Source organism: Pithys albifrons, chromosome 3 (genome assembly GCF_047495875.1).
Source record: "Pithys albifrons albifrons isolate INPA30051 chromosome 3, PitAlb_v1, whole genome shotgun sequence".
NCBI lineage: Eukaryota > Metazoa > Chordata > Aves > Passeriformes > Thamnophilidae > Pithys > Pithys albifrons.
Genome location: NC_092460.1, coordinates 48246527 through 48263092, shown reverse-complemented (window position 1 = coordinate 48263092; position 16566 = coordinate 48246527). Strand labels below are relative to the sequence as shown.

General features: G+C 43.0%; 1 protein-coding gene and 1 pseudogene across 12 annotated transcripts in view; one reads left to right on the top strand and one right to left on the bottom strand.

The window, feature by feature from the left end:
* The window catches only part of RBFOX2 (RNA binding fox-1 homolog 2), a 175154-nt gene that overhangs the window by 148257 nt on the left and 10331 nt on the right, over nucleotides 1-16566 (top strand). For 3 of the 12 annotated variants that reach the window (XM_071551675.1, XM_071551673.1, XM_071551685.1), the window contains 5 exons: nucleotides 1022-1082; nucleotides 4043-4096; nucleotides 4242-4334; nucleotides 5462-5594; nucleotides 13398-13440. In XM_071551675.1, the coding sequence (XP_071407776.1) occupies nucleotides 1022-1082; nucleotides 4043-4096; nucleotides 4242-4334; nucleotides 5462-5594; nucleotides 13398-13440 (384 nt within the window). Of the gene's footprint in view, nucleotides 1-1021; nucleotides 1083-4042; nucleotides 4097-4241; nucleotides 4335-5461; nucleotides 5595-9014; nucleotides 9073-10766; nucleotides 10807-13397; nucleotides 13441-16566 lie in introns of all 12 variants that reach the window. The other 9 variants (XM_071551676.1, XM_071551674.1, XM_071551682.1 and 6 more) reach the window with 7 other exon arrangements.
* LOC139669188 (uncharacterized) lies at nucleotides 2081-3740 on the bottom strand (annotated as a pseudogene).

The following is a 16566-nucleotide window of genomic DNA, read 5'->3' as shown; positions in this document are numbered from 1 at the left end:
AGAGTAAAATGTAGGTCTGAACTCCCCACCCTGTGTATGCTCACCATCCATACATCTCAAGGACCTGAGGCAGCTTTTATTTTTGTATCCACTTTTTTTCTTCTTCACACTGGCCTGGATTCCCATTTGGCATGGGTATTGATAAGTTACTGATGATACATAAAGACTTCACCCTCCTTGCAAGAACTTTGAGGCTGTCTGACATGGGGCTGCAGTAACTTGGCTTCCAAACTAGTCCATCTCTTTTTTGTCAGCACCATCTCTGTGGTAACACCCCACTGGCTTGAGCAATCAAACTGCTTGGAACTATGCAGAGCTCTGCAAAGAGGGTGGAGGGCACAATAAAAGAAAAAAAGGACCCAGATCTGCTGCTGTGTATTTCTTCTTTTTGCTCCATGAGATTTGTGACAAGGAAAAATTAATCTGTAAAAATATTTTAAAATTAGGTGGAGGAAATCAGTGAACATAGACTGTCTAAACAGTTGATGGTGTTCCAGAGATTTCCTCAAGCCTTAGGAGTTCAGATCTGATGGACTCCAGGCTACTTTTTTCTATCCAAAAGTGTTCCTGCCAGTGACCTGCTGGGCCCCAATTCCAGCAGTGAGCCTGAGAAGTCAGTTTGTGCATCACCTGGTTCAGTTTCCCTGGCCAGGGCTGCAGAAATTATTGCAGCCTCTCGAACAGAACCTGGATAAAACATCTGGAGTTTTGCCCTTTTGATTACTGAGCTGTAAATAATCCCTCACTAAGGGATGGCATGGCGTTGGAGAATCTGCACTTTACTCTCGTTGGCCTTTTGTTTAATGCATAATTTTTAAATGCCATATTTAGCTGTAACTTTAATAACTAAATGGCAACCATTAAAAGTAATTTAAAGATTGCATTAATGTAAAACTAGTTGTTTAATTTTTTTGCTCAGAGAAGTATAATGTGTGTGTGTGTGGCATCTGAGTTTTTCACCATTTTCCCTAATGTCCTGTGCTTCCTTCCCTCTCCTCCCCCTCCCCTTTCTTACTTTTAGGTTAACAATGCCACTGCACGAGTGATGACCAATAAGAAGATGGTCACACCCTACGCAAACGGTAAGAGGGACTGTTCATACTAATGATGAGCTGAAACATTTGAAGAAAGACAAAAGGGATAAGTCATGACATTTCCTCAGGACCAAAAGAAACCAACAAACCCCCACAAACTCTATACCATTAGTCTTCAGTATGACCCTAAAGTGTTTGGGGCAGAATACAATTTTCAAGATGGAGAAGTGGGAACAGAGAGAAGTAGGGACATGCCCAATGTGGCCAAGCTGACTAAAGATGCCAAGGAGCGATGAGTTGTCTGCCCTACTACTTCAGGCTGACGCTGTACAGTGGGAGATGCAGTACTCCTGTGTCTCATTGCCATCATGTAGGTACCTAAATATGAATGCAGAACCATAACTTAAGATGCATCATTACCTATATCTCAGGTTAGGTTCTATCTGTAAAAATACAGCTGTCCCCAAGCAACCAGGCTTTGTGCTGCTTGTTTGCTCATTTTTTGTTACAGATTGTGCCTGTGTTCAATAATTTTCCAGTGAACCTAAATAGAGAAGTTAGCCAAGTTGTTTGGCTAATGAAGAACTGTGTTTCATCGGAATATCTTGGTGGTTCTCTGTGCAGTAATTTTATTGCATAGGCATATATAGCATAAAAAGTCATTCTCCCAGCAGAACTGAATGCTGCTTTGATAAGTATTTTGAATTGTAGTCTTTGTCCTGAAACAGTCAGAAAAGTCCTTTTGGGGCTGAAAATATTCCCAAACAGCTTTAACAAGGCAAGAAACTGCATACAGGTAGCTGCTAGTGTGAGAATCTATTTTGATCACAATGTAAGATTCCTAAGTCAGAAAATAAAAATGTTATATGTGGCTCTACAGCTGACTTGTTGAGCAGCTCCTGGCAAATAAATCTTATTTTGGGTGCAGAATTGGGGAAACAGGGCCAAGCAAATGGGCTGGGATCATAGAAACACAGAATCAGCTGTGTTGGAAAAGTCCTCTGAGATCATGAAGTCCAACCCTTGATCCATTACCACTGTGGTTACTAGACCATGGCACTAAGTAAGATTGCCACATCCAATCTTGTCTTAAAAACCTCCAGGGGTGGAGAATCCACTACCTCCTTGGGCAGCCCATTCCAATGCCTGATCACCCTCTCTGTAAGGAATTTCCTCCCAACGTCCAACCTAAACCTCCCCTGGCAGAGCTTAAGGCCTTCCCCCCTTGTCTTACTGATAGTTGCCTGGAAGAAGAGACAAGCCCCACCTGGCTACAACATCCTTTCAGGTAGTTGTAGAGAGTGATGAGGTCTCCCCTGAGCCTCCTCTTTTCCAGACTGAACAACCCCAGTTCCCTCAGCCGCTCCTCACAAGGTTTGTGTTCAAGTCCCTTCACCAGCTTTGTTGCTCTTCTCTGGGCCTGCTCCAGCACCTTGACATCCTTCCTGAACTGAAGGGCTCAGAACTGGGCACAGCACTTGAGGTGTGGCCTCACAAGTGCTGAGTATAGGGGGAAGTACCACTGCACTGGACCTGTTGGCCACACTGTTCCTGATACAGGCCAGGATGCCACTGGCCTTCTTGGCCACCTGGTCACACTGGCTCGTGTTCAGCTTCCTGTCATAGTCTCAGTACCAGAAAGGAATCAGGTGATTTTGTAGCAAAAGGCAATGCAGCCATGTTATACTGTCCTGAAAACAAGGGCATAAAATGTCATGAATATGACCATTTGATAACAAAACTTTGCTAACTTGTGAGACTGGTAACAGGCAAGAATATTTTGCTTTTGCAGCCAGCAGTTTAAGCCATGCAAAGGTATTTAGTATTAGGCCAGGCTTGGGGCATACTGACTAAATTTGAGAGTTGATTCTAGTCCTCTTGCTGCCACCACTGGAGTATTTTGCCATCGAGGTGGGCAGCGCAGTAGAAGCATGCCTGTTCTTGTGGAGGGAGCTTGTATTGCACCTCTCCATACTCTGCCAGCAGATGAAGGGGTGGTGTTGATGGGCTGCAGTTCACAAAGTTGTTCATAGTATTTCTAGAGTGATTAGAGCTGTTAAAGTTCAGTAAGTGCACCAGGGCTCCACGACAGAGGAAGGATATGGATTTATTTAAATAAAAATGCTGAATAGCTGAGATCTTTCCTGAAGGGAATGCTTTGTGGAAGCTAGCCCAGGTTATGTTGTTACTCTTACACTCCTTCTCTCTCCCACTAGAGAGATGGAGGGGGGGAAAAGGTCAGATGGGTTTCTAGATCTAAGTGGAAATATGTTCCTCCTCATACTCATGCTTCTTTAGGCTCTCTCCTCTTGTAGGTTTTATGTTGATGATTTGCAGTTCTTGCCAATTATCCAGATTATATTAAAATCAATTCTCTGTGAAGGCTTTCACCTGCAAAGCAACACAAAGGAGACAGGAAATACTAAGATAACAGAGAAGAGAGAATGTGAGAGGAATAGAATGGATTGGCGTTATGAACCGTAGCTGTATGATGCTGTTGATGAGGAAATTCAGACACTGTTACTTTTTAGCAGTTCTCTAGCAAACAAGACAGAAGGATTTTTTGGGAATTCAAGGCTATAAATTAACTTGCCTGAGATGACAGTCTAGGCCAGTGGGTTTAGACAGGTCTTGGATCTGCAGTGTTCCTGGTGAAAGCAGGGAGGAGTTGGCAGCAAGGCTCACGTAGGGAATGCCAGGTCGCATGGTGCTCATGGTGAATATGCATATAAGGTAGTTGGCATTCCCTCAGCAATGCCTCTGCCTTGCTGTGGATCAGCTGATGTTTTGCTGCTCCCTCCAGTACAGCGACCTGTACCTAGAACTTGACATTAGAAAAAGGCAGTTGGCCTCCATCTACACCAAGGGGGATTGAGGCGAAGCAGAAATTGGAAAGAGCTGTGCATGTGAAGCTGAGGCGCATGCAAGAGACCATTCCCCCTTCCCATGCTGCCCGTTCCTTCTCTTGGTGTAGATTTTGGCATTCACTGCAGTCTTTGTTGTTTCAGGTTGGAAGTTGAGTCCTGTGGTTGGAGCGGTGTACGGCCCTGAGTTATATGCAGGTAGAGCTTAAGTAGACACTTCCACTTCTGCCATTTAACTGCAGTGGTGTTTGTTTATGTTCTCAATCTGCTGTTTCTTTATAACATTTTTACAGTTTTGTTTTGTTTTTGTTTTTGTTTTTTATTCTTTTTAAAATTAAATTAGCGTCCAGCTTTCAAGCAGATGTCTCGCTGGGCAATGACGCCGCAGTGCCCCTGTCAGGAAGGGGGGGTATTAACACTTACATTCCTTTAATCAGTAAGTAGCCCCCTTTGGCCCCTATATTCTTACTGTGCTTGAGTTAAGGATGACCTGTTAACCCTTCTTCTCTTCAGTCTGTATAATATATACTTTAAAGGATGGGTCTTGCTGGGAATAAGTTTACCTTGAGCCAAAGTATTCTGTGCAGATGCTGTAACTTGTTCATCTGCAGTGTGTTGCTGTACTGCTGAATGGGTGTTTCTGAACAATGAGGAGGCTACAGAACAAGGGGAGGGTGTGTGTGAGCATTAAGCCATTCCCTTGCCCCCTGCCCCGCTTTTGAAATCAAAGAAACCAAGCAGACAAATTCCTAAAGTACATATTATACAAGCTGCTAAACCGCGAGTCTGCAGGGCCCCTAGTGGCATGTACCTGGGCGCACGTTGGGTTGGGTTTGGTTTGTGCCCTGGGACTCGTTCCCTCTTGGTATCTGTTTATTAGGTGTTTGCAGATGCCTCTGAGGTTTTACATCATTTCATCACGAGCCAGTTTACTCCAGTTTAGAGCATAATAATACAGGCATCACTATATGTGGTGCCAGTTACTGGTCACGCTTGTTAAATAAAGGTGGGCTCTCAGTAAACTGGCACTTTATGGGAAATTTCTGCTGCTGTTATATGGGCTATCTTGTCTTTCAGGCTTTAAAATGAACATACAGAGGATTGGGTGGCAAAGAGTGGGAGGGGAAAGGAGGGAAGAGACTGATGTAAGTTGGTTGACTTTAAGGGCCTCTTGACAAATTACTTTAAAGAGCCTCAGCAGTTTTGGAAGAACCGCGTGCTGTATTGATAGTAACTCCCCGTGCTTCTCAGACCCTAACCAGACTGCATGGTGGTGTCAGAAGGTGGGGGGGATTTGAACCCTGTTTGGGATGGGTAAGGCATGCCAAAACATTAACCTCTTGCATGCCAAACCTCTCTGCAACCCTTCTACCCCCAAGAGCCATGGTGTAGAAAGAAGTCTGTATGGGATGCTTGCTGGGTTTATAAGCATGTCCCTCTGCAGGACTGATGCAAAATGTCCCACCGCTATGGAGCTATTGTGTCACTTTGTTTGAAGTAGGTCGTTATTCTCTGGGAAAGAGCTCAGATCCTTTTCACCTTTCGCTTTGTCTGTCTTTGCAGTTCCAGGCTTTCCCTATCCAACTGCAGCCACCACAGCAGCCGCATTTCGGGGCGCCCATCTGAGGGGCCGAGGAAGGACAGTGTATGGGGCAGTCCGGGCGGTACCTCCCACAGCCATCCCTGCCTACCCAGGGTAAGCACTGGTCACAAGAGCAGAGTGCTCTGTACAACTATGTCAAATAGCTAATCAGTTAACAAAAAAAAAAACCCTAAAATTGTCTGGATGGTGAGAGTCAAGATATTGCTAGTGCCAGAGTATTCCACACATGACGGCATCCAGTGGGGACAAATCTAAATTTTTCCATGTTAAGTTTTTGATTGAAACAGTTTTCAGTAGTTGCAACAGCCGAAATCGCTGATGGATTCCTTCTCATAATTTCTCAATTTGTCAGTTTGGTATTTGTCATCCATTGACCCAATATGTTATAGTGCTGCTGAGAAGGACACAAAGAGAGAAGATCTAAAATTCCTGAAAAGGTTCTGCTCTTTGCACTTCATTTATGTTTTCATATCCAGGAATGAGTAATATTACCCATTACCTTCATGTCTCACCATCTGGCAGTAGGACACAGAAGAGCCAGTTACCCACAATGGATTTGCTTTCTTTGTTGGAGACGGTTTAAAAAGGTTTAAAACAAAGATTAATCAAGTCCATTAATTTAAAACTGGGAGTGTTTGGGATGTAGGGAGAACAAAAGTGCAATGAAGCAACAGTGAATGCATGGCCTTAGCATTCTTTGCCCTCAGACTTCTCACTAGTAATGCAGTGGAATACATGCTGTTACAAAAGAGGATTCCTCTGTTTAAAAGTAGGGGAACTAGGTCTGTATGTGAGTTTTGTTTGGGGTTTTTGTTGATTTAAGTGTGATGGAATGACAGACAAATCAGCACATCCCTTCCAAACTGTCTTTTTTGTTTTTGTTTCTGGTTTTGAGAATGTTTTATTCATATTGTCTCTGGAGTTTTACTTGCCATATTTTCCAGGCAATGTTCTCAGAAAGAAGGGGAGTAGAAATGAATCCTCCAAGACAGAGAAGTGGATGGACCCTTTTTTCCCTTTAGACTAGGCCCAAAAGGGAAGAAAATAAATGATAAATCTTTTATTAAAAAAGGAAGGGAGAATACACACACATCAGTACAGGGAGTTGGCCTGATATAAGCTGGATAAATTTACAGTACCTTCTTTAGCAGATTAAGTGGTGAGAGCTACTATGACCCTTTCTGTTTAGAGTCTAGTCTGATATTTAAAGTGGAGCTTGAGGAAGCAAGCTGCAGTGGTCATGTATCTGTCTAGCTTTGCTCTCTGGCAGATCTGGCAATTTTGTATTTAATTCACCAGAAGACTTTAAATGAAGCCTCTTGTCTGAATGTGGGTCTTCTGAACAGTGTTTCATCTGGGTTTTCAGATCCACCTCTTTTTCCTGCAACTCCTAGTTCACATTCTATATCCTCTAACCATAGCCTCTGACCTGCAACTTGTCTGGTGCTCTAAAAATGACCCAGTCCAGTTTTATTAGGAAGTGCTCCACAGCTGAACGGAGAAGCAAAGCTGAGTTAAGTGCTGCTGTTTAGCAGATACGAAATATTTTCACCAGGGAGGGGGAAATGTGCTCTTCATCCCTGGGAGTAATGGCTAGAGCATTCCTAGCAAGAGGCTGTCACGAGTGGGGCACTGGGAGGGCTTGTCTTTGTTATAAATTCAGCCTGAGTCCCTGTGAAGGGTTTATCTCCATTTGTGACTAGCCCTTCCAAATACTGTCTCATGTTTGTGTTTACTTACATTACATCAGGTTTTTCTGACCCTACTGACTGATTCCACGTCTTCATGGACACAATCTAATAAACATTTACAGGGCAGCAGTAAGGCAAGGCTGGTTCACAGATGGCCCAGCACTGTCCCAAGTCCGAGCACTGGGGTGTAATTAACTACTGGTGGTGTATTTTGTCATCATAGTCTGAGTCTCTACAAGATACTCTGTAGAGCAAATTTGATTCCTAGTGGAATAATGCAAAATGTGTTATTCAATTCCATGTTGCAGTAACCTGGAGGACAGCCACTGCTCCGTGTGGGCACTGTTGGCCTCCATAGGCTCAGGGGCAGGAACACGTTCCTGACACCTTGCCCTTCATCAGTTACTTTCTTCTGGGCCAGTGTAAAGATGACACTATAAGATGAGTCAGCAACACGAGTGACCAAGACATAGTGAGTAATGTGGAAGAAGACTGTTAAGCAAGCTGCAGGTTAACTCATAGAAGGAATTAGTTTTCACAAACCTCCGTGGTATTTAAGTTACAAAACTTAATGATATCACTAAATTTGCGAGTTTAGCAGAATTAAGAAAATACAGAATGTAGGTTAATAAAAGCTTGTTGGTATTGCCATACTGGATCAGACCATTCAGGTTAGAGTAAGTTTTGACAGTGGCAAGTGCTAGACCAGAGGAAGGTGCAAGAAATCATAGTTCTTAATAGTTTAGGATTTATTTCAAAAAGTCAAACTAAGATTTATTAATGTGCATGTGGAATGTCTGTACTTCTGTATGGCCATGGATGTTTATCGAGGGAAGGGTATTCATACCTCGTAAAGCAATTGCTCAGACTGTTGGAGAGGGTGTTAGATAGTCACTTGAGCCTGACCCTGAACACAAATGCAACCTTCATTTTATAACTAAGATGCCACACTGTAGAAATAAGGACTACTCTGATATATAGCATGAGTAAACACTGTACTGTAATATTGCTCTGATTTGTAGCAACCATACTTTTTAAATGAGAATGCTGACAACTTACACTTCAGACCAAAAGCTGTAAGAATTGACACTTGCCTACTGGTAAAACTCTCAAAGCTAAATAAGCTTGATAAATTTTATTTCTCAAAATATAGGTTAGTCATTGACTTGTTTGTGGTGATTAAGTACCTGTGTGGTGAGTGGACTTGACATAGTAAAAAATAATTTAATCTAAAAGTGTAAATAAATAGAGGATTCCACAGTAGGTAAAAGACTAGGTACAGGGCAGCAGGGAGCTTTGGGGGTTTGGAGTTTTTTGGTTCCTTTTACAACACAGTCAGCTGTTGGTACACCTAAATGATATGCTGGCTTTACAAAACCAGCATATTTCTTTTTCCTGTGGATGTATTTTAGCTCAGTTAGTGGGTTTTTTGCAGATGGCACTGAGATTTGATGGGCTACTGGATTGCTTTATGCATCTGGTCAGTCCACATTACCAGATGGCCTTTGTGATTCTCAAATGATGGAATTCTGTCAGATTTTGCTAGCATTAAGAATCACATATACAGATATTCTAGCATATAACTAAAAGAGAGATGGAGGATGCACATGTGCTTGGTTGTTTGGATCCAGGAAAGTCCTACTCGTACCTGTTATTAGTGTTCCTTGCAGTTTTCTCTGGAGGGCTGACAGAAATAGTGGCCTGATCCAATGTGGTAATGCTTATATTCATCCAACTGATTGTGTTTGGAATAACTGTTAAAACTGCTAACCTGTTCTTAAACCAAGTCACTTCCTCTGTCATGCGTTTGCCTTTCCTGCAGGAGCAGGTGGAGTATCACTGCTAAAACACTCCTGGTCCTAGATAGAGAACCCATCAATGTAAGTCACTGCCCCAGGAGCCAAATTCTTTGTTATGTGGTTGTAAAAATTTAGCTTCAACAAACATGATCTTATGGCCTGCTTCTCCCTGCTGAAGTGGCTCCCCTCTTCCTCTAACAAGGGTCTCTATCTTCATACCTGCTCCCAGCGCTCTTGGAGACTACAGTAACTTTGTCCATTGGGAATGGAGTGTACTTTTCCTGGGGAAGACAGCAAGACTAAATTATTCAAGCAGTAGCTAACATGGCAAGATTTTTTTAATTTTATTTTTTTAGTAATAGCATGCAGAATTTTGGCAAGATCTGCTGAGCTTTTTTTGTGTGTGTGTGCCTTACAATAGGTGGGTGTCTGAGGGTGGCAGGCTCTTGGCAGCATTTCACATTTCATCTAATGAGTAAAAAATGATAGTCAAAAGAATAGCTAGTGTTCCATACCTTCTTTTTCCTTAATGCTATGGGTAAGTCATGCACATCAGATCCATGAACATCAGAGATGGTGAGGCTAATGCTTTTTAAAGCCTTGAGCAAGTTTGTGCAGAGCTATTCAGAGGAAAAAGCAGGAGGAAATTCCTCAGTATGTGAAGCACGCACTGAACTCAAATGGGTGGGGGGCATCCCCTCTCTTCCTTCCTCATTTTTCCCCAACCCCCATCCCCAGAGTGAGCTGTGTAGTCTTATGCTAGAAAATGCTCTGGTAAGAGCAGCTCTTTGAGATCCCCAGGCTCTGTTTAACAGTTTTCCTGCTTGAAGTTCTGAGAGAAAGAAAACTATGGCTTAAAGCGGAAAAAGCACCATTCCATGGAAACCCCTCCAGTTGCTCCTCTCTGCTGTGGAATAGGCCGTTACTACCAGGGACTCCCACTGCACCTTTCAATTCTTGGACCTTGGAGCAGTCACCTAACCTTTTTAGCTCATTATCTCTGCTTGTGAAAGCAATGCATTGTGGGTATTTTTGGTTTTTTCTTTTCAATTACATTTCTCTGTGTTTACTTTGATCAGAATTGATTGACTTGTTTTCCTGAGGTGTTGCATCGGTTCTTTAAGATGCTGAATAATAATACTTTGCATGCTTGTGTGATCAGCCGAATCTTATCGCATGTCTAATGTGCAGGGTAAAAGCAGGTGATGTATGGATGTCAGAAACAAAGTCAAGCAGCCCTGTGAAGCCTGAAATACATAATCAGGCACAAGTCTCTGAACCACACTTCCTGACACAGGTGATTCCAGCCCCTGTGGGATGTTTCCTGAGAGGCTCCTCAATTTCACAAGCCCACTTCATGAAGCCAATGTTTCCATGTGTTTAGGGGGTAACTAAAATCATTCCAGGAGAATAACCAAGAGCGGAGGTTTCTAAACCCTTGTTTCTCTTCTTCAGGACATCAGATCTTTTTGAGTCTATATTTATTGTACAAGATGGTGGTTCCCCTCCCTCTCTCCTTCGCATACTGTCTCCCCCTCTGCCCGCCCCTTCCCCCTTTGCATGCCATGGAAGATGACTTGGAGCCGTCTAGCGTGCGTGCGCACACACATTCTCTTGCTGATTTGCTCCTGCCAAAAGCCCAGGTTGTGGATTCATACATCACCTGCCTGTGTAAAACGCATGTGCATGCTGCCGTCCTCAATAACCGGAATGTGTTTTCTGTTCTTTTGTTTTTTGTTTTTTTGTTTTTTTGTTTTTGTGTGGATTTTCTGCAGTGTGGTTTACCAGGACGGATTTTACGGTGCTGACCTCTATGTAAGTACACACACTGGAGCCTTCTCGTCCCCAACCCCTGACAAGCCAGCCTTTTTTGTTTTGTTTTCTTTTTCTTTTGGTTTGTTTGGTTGGTTTGGTTTGGTTTTTTAAATATAATTTACTTTAATTTTCTTCTTCCTTGTGGATATATATATTTATATATTTAGGAATGCAAGCATGCTTCTCTGTCACTGCGCTTGCCCCTGGGTGCAAGACCTAAGCCTTTGGGTTTCCTGATCATTGCCAGGATCAGTTCACTGGGTGTCCTGTCCCTCAGACGCACACTGGTACTAATCAACCTGAGAGATGACTAGCAAATTAAAATTTCTCTCAACACTTCTCTCATTTACGTGATTTGGATATAAAAATAACAGGACTGGTTTAGCCTCAGACCTTCCCTTTCCTTCTACCCCTCCACCCTCCCATTTCTCTTCCCTCTTGGGGCCCTTTCAGGTTTGATTTGTGCAGCCCACACTGAACTGAACAAACTATGTTTAAAAATGTTCATGTGCCATGGGGATGTGGAGATTATCCCTTTGGGGAAGATACTGGGACTGATTAAAAATTGAGACTGAGATGCTAGAGTGAAAACTGACATCTCATTTTGCTAGTAGAAATGGGACCTAAATAGGCTAGATTCTCTCACCTCTCTGGGGAATTGTAAAGTACAAATATGTGGAGATGTTCAGTTACAAGAGTCAGCAGCCTCTCCCTGTCTGGGAATTAGCTGTGATACCACGGGAGACTTTGTCCTGTCATTGTCTTTGTCCTACCGAGTCAGTCTGTATTCCAAATCTCCAGGGCATCTGTGTGTACTTAGGTGGGTTGTGGATGGAGGTATTCAAACTGGTCAGTGAGAAAAGTGGGAGAGAGGGAGCTGTTGCAGAGCAGAAATATGTCAGGAATATGCCTTTCAAAGCAAAAATGTTCAGGTTTACTGCCATCGCAACTCGTGGCCTGCCTTCCTCTGGTGGAGTTCCCATTTGTGGTATTGTAGGTCATGGTTCTTTGGAGTTGGGGAGGTTTTGTATTGAGTAATGGCACAGTTGTCAGCACAAATTTCTCATTCCCACTCCTTTGAAGAGTGACATTTATAAAGAGGACCCTGGGGTTAGACTCAGGATAACTGATGGAACCAGCTTTTGGATTTTGTTGGTGTATGTGGAGGATCAAGTCTTGTAAAGGTGCTTTTCCCAGCCCACGTACAGCAGTTGGAAGACGTGCTCTCTGAGCATAAAGACACTGACTGGGATGCATTTCTTCATTCTTAGATACGCTACCATATGTGCAGTCCTTTAAAAATTGATCTGCCTAGTCAGGTATTTCTTTATAAAACTGTGTCAAGGACTACAGAAGATTCTGGGTTTTCCTGCTTTACACCTGAAGTGCTAGCTTTACAGACCACTGACTTTGCTGCAGCAAGTAACCACAAAAATGAGTGATGCTTAGTGCCTCTTTCCTCAGTGTGGCATATAAGAAGCTGCTATGCTGAAGGGGAAGACTGGCCAGGGTTGCTCCCTGCTTCTTTTGAGAGATCTGCTTCAGAGCTTCCATTGCAGATGGGAAGGAGAGACTTATTTAAGATGTTTTAAGGACAGAGACTTCAGTAATGAAGAATACCTGTAACCACTTGGTACTGCAGTGCAGTGCCATCAGGTAACACATAACCAGGCCCCCAGGTCAGGTTAGAACCATTAGGTGGACTTCTGATGACTCTGCTGTTGGTGACTGTGGTCTCGCTGTCAGAAAGCAGGAGACTCCATCAGGGTAGATGGGGTGGTGCTTTTTCCTATGTTATTGCTGCTCAAAGCCCTCCAGTGGAGGTCAGGAAAAAGTTACCATAATGCAAACTTGAAGTTGCCCTTCCAAACAATTTGTTTGTCACAGGTGTAGAATGAGTGCAGTGTCCCTGTGCCCCACTGATTTATCATGCTCTTCACTGCAGTGCTTCCATTTCTCTAGTTGCTCTGATAAGCTTGTCCAGATTCTGGAAGGAATGGCAGAGAATGCTTCAGTAAGGATTGGGGGCAAGTTAAATTGAGGTTCTCTTAGGACTTCTGAGTCTGTAGGGATGTGTGAAGGAAGGGTGGAAAAATGAGCTGAGTTGGCAGGGAGCGGTTAGTCATAGGCAAGATGAAAGGGAAGTGTCCCAAGTTGGGGCTGCTTTTTCTGCATATATGCTATGCACAGATTTCTCATTTTCCTCCTCCTCCTTTTCCTCACTCCTTTTTTCTTTCCTGGGGCAACCATCCTGCTAGCCATTTCTTCTGTGAAGAAGGCATTCCATCTGTTGTTGGATGCGTCCCACTCTGGCAAGACACCTGAAATGATAAAACAACCTGCCCCAGGATGCAGAGGGCTTCATTTCGGATCATAAGAAAGGTTATCTTTCTTCTACAATGGGGTCAATCTGGGTGGCGGGGGGGAAACCCAAACAAACCCACCCATGCGGAGACCGCTCCTGCCTGTGAAAAGCGTGCTTGCATCCACTGGAAAGAAAAGGCTGGTGAGCCCCACTGCGGGCTGTTTGTATGATTGTTTCTTTCCACAGCTGTGTTTTTTTGAACTGCTCTTCCTGTGTTCTGTTATAGAATAGTCTTACAGGAACCAATCATTAGCGCTAAAATACCTCAGGTAGGAGTGCCAGTGTGACCTGCCAACCAATCAGATTGTGGATTGCAGTGGAAAAAACTGAATTATACTAACCATTCCAGCACCACATTAGAGATGGGAACAGAGGCTTTTTTAGGGCAGTGCAGACTCACGTGTGATCCAAGCCCCCTCTGTAGCAGGGCGGCATGTGTCCAGATTTCATACTGAGTGGCATTTCATTCAAAATAAAACTAAAAACTGAACCAAGAAAAACTAAAAAACAACAAAACATAAATTCAAAGGAAGGGTTAACAAGGTCATGCTTGTCCCATTACCATGTAGAAGCACCTGCTGCAATGGACACCGTTGTCCTGTCACCTCTTTTAATTCATTCATGCTCATTCCTGGTGCACATATGCCACCCTTCTAATACAGAAATCCCAGAAGGGGTTCTAGCCCTTTCTGCTTCTTAACTTCTGTTATATGGCAGTTTGGGGGTGGAGAAGACACATTTGAGAGATGACAAATAAAAGATCTTAAAATTGGGCTCACTGCCTAAACCTGGCAAGTGGTCAAACGTATCTGACTGGTACTATGAGTTACACATTTCTCCAGGATTATGGATCTGCTTGTTGCCTTAGTGGTATTAAGGCTCTGAAGTAAAGAGGGCCACAACATGCTTTGTGTGCTTGTCTATGGCAGAAAGGGAAGAAGAAAAGGGAGGATTATACCATAGGATACACTGGCATAGTAAGCTGTAGTGTTGGATTTCCTCACGCTCTCTTTGGATTGATCACCTAATATGGACCTGAAGAGTGGAAGAGAAGATGGATTTATTTTGAGCTGAACTGCATAGCGCTCATTTATTTACATTAACATGCTCAGTAATTGGAATGCTGTTTTAGTTGGGATTGCAGCTTCCTGTTGATGTTGGTTTTCTATGTTTGTCTTATTTCAGAGACTATAACACAATACTGAAAAAGCTGTCATCTAAAGAGGGAATTTAAAAAAAATATTGCTTTGTTGATGAGCCAAGGACAAGTAACATCACAGAAGAGTAATTTTAAATTTGGACTTTTGCAAATACCTGGCAAATACAGGCAATTGAGGTCTGTGGACTCAAGTGCTACTTGGGGAAAGCAGTTCAGCACAGCCCCAACAACGCTGGCCAGATAGCCAGAGAAAGAGAACTTGAATTAAGATATGCAACATTTAGGCTTTTGTTCACCTCTCTCACATGCTTCCCAGACAATCCAAAAGCCTCTACCAGAAAGGGCTAATCTTGATTTACACAGTCCTTTTGGTTGTTACTTACTGCCCAGTAAAAATTCATAAACCTTCTCATTAGTTCCCATTTCCTTGTTGAGGCAGTGATTAAACTGTCCCAATGGTAGAAATGCCTCTGACTTAACATCTTTGCAGGATGCTCAGACTCATCTCTCTTGAGATGCAGCTAAAGATTTTTAAAAAAATGAACCTAGATGGTAACCTGTCCCTGTGAAATCAAATAGGTGGAGTGGGAGTTTACATGGCTGTCCTGGGTTTCAGGCACTATGTTACTCAGTGGTGTCTTTTGTTGCAGTTTGGCTGTGGCACTGAAGCTAGCAAGGGCCCCTTTTTTTTTCAATAATAATTATTTATGTCATTGAGAGACATGATTGTTCCTCTTTGTTGTAGATGCTCTACTCTATTATAGTTTATATTTACCGGAGTACCTGAAATGAGTGGCACCAGAAATCACTATGGTGGTAGGACTATGTAGCTGAGGTTACAGATGAGCTCTGCATATCAGTTAAAAATTCTGTATGAACAGAAATAGCAGGAGAAAATATCTGGTGCATTGGACAAACTCAGCAGGGATTTAGATGCATTTGTGGAATTATATAGGTGGCCCTGGGTTATGGAGAACAGGAGCATCAGCTGGGTAAGGCAACCTGTACAGTGTCTGCTTTGCTCTGTAATGGTCCCAGAGCTTGGTAAAAGGATTTATGAAATAACAAATAATTGTTTATATAGTTTCTCTTCTTTCCTTCACGCTGTTTTGGTATATTTTGACCTGGTGGTCATACTAAATACATCCCCGTGTCAGAAATCTCCCAGCTGTCCACACTCATTGCTCCTATGACAGGAATGCACCATGGCCATTATAATCCCCATTTTTGGTTTTATTTGAAGTACACATAAGGAGACTTCGCAGATCGCTTTGAACTGAGCAGGTCTGCCTGTACGTGTGTACCTCTATCCTGAGATTTTTTTGTTTTTTCCTTTTTAAAATAACCAGTAGCCTCAATTTTGCATCAGTGCATGGTTAAAAAGCAGTACACGTCAGCTATTTCTTAACTTCATTTCTCCAATGAATTATTTCTCCTTTTTTTGTTTTGTTTTGGGTTTTTTTTTGTTGTTGTTGTGCAGTTGACTGAAGAAATGTTAACATCCCGCTCTAAATCTCTCAGTGGAGTCTCTGTTCCCTTCTCTGATATAACAGATGGGTTATTGCTTGTTATAATTATTAACATTGTGGTGTGGGATAGGGCTAGGGTGGGAGCCATTTTGGGGGGCGAGGGCGGGAGGCTGCGGGAGTTGTTAAGGTTGGAATGTTAACTCCAGTGGTGACTGACTGTTTCCGTAATAGCAGGTTGTTGTGGCTGCACGCTCTAGTACTTGAGGCTGTGTACTTCACTGAGCTTGTGGTAGAGCCTAGGGCGAACTGCTGTCCCAAGAGAATGCTGGGATGGATAGAACTAGCCAATATGAGTCTGAACGTGGTGACTTTGCTGGTTGTTCTAGCTCCAGATGTCAGCATGCTTAGTTTTTAATTTTGATTAATAAATGTTACGCCATTCCCCCTCCCACACCTGATTCCAACCCTTCTTTTCTTCTTTTTTTTTTTTTTTGTTTTGGTTTGGTTTGATTTTGTTTTGTTTTCCTTTATGAGAGATATGAGTTAAAAGATAATTACATTATAAGCCTTTTGGTTTCAAACTGCATCTTGCTGTCATGTTCAGAGTATATACCAGGCACATTTGAAATGGCTTCTGATCTGAAATGTGCCTGGCAAGTGTGGGGCAGTGTGGGAATCAGGGTGCATGCTGAAGCCAGCTGCCCTGCAGAGGGTAGTGCCAGGAGAAAATGCCTCCTTGTGTGGCTAGGCTTCGGGAACGAAGATTG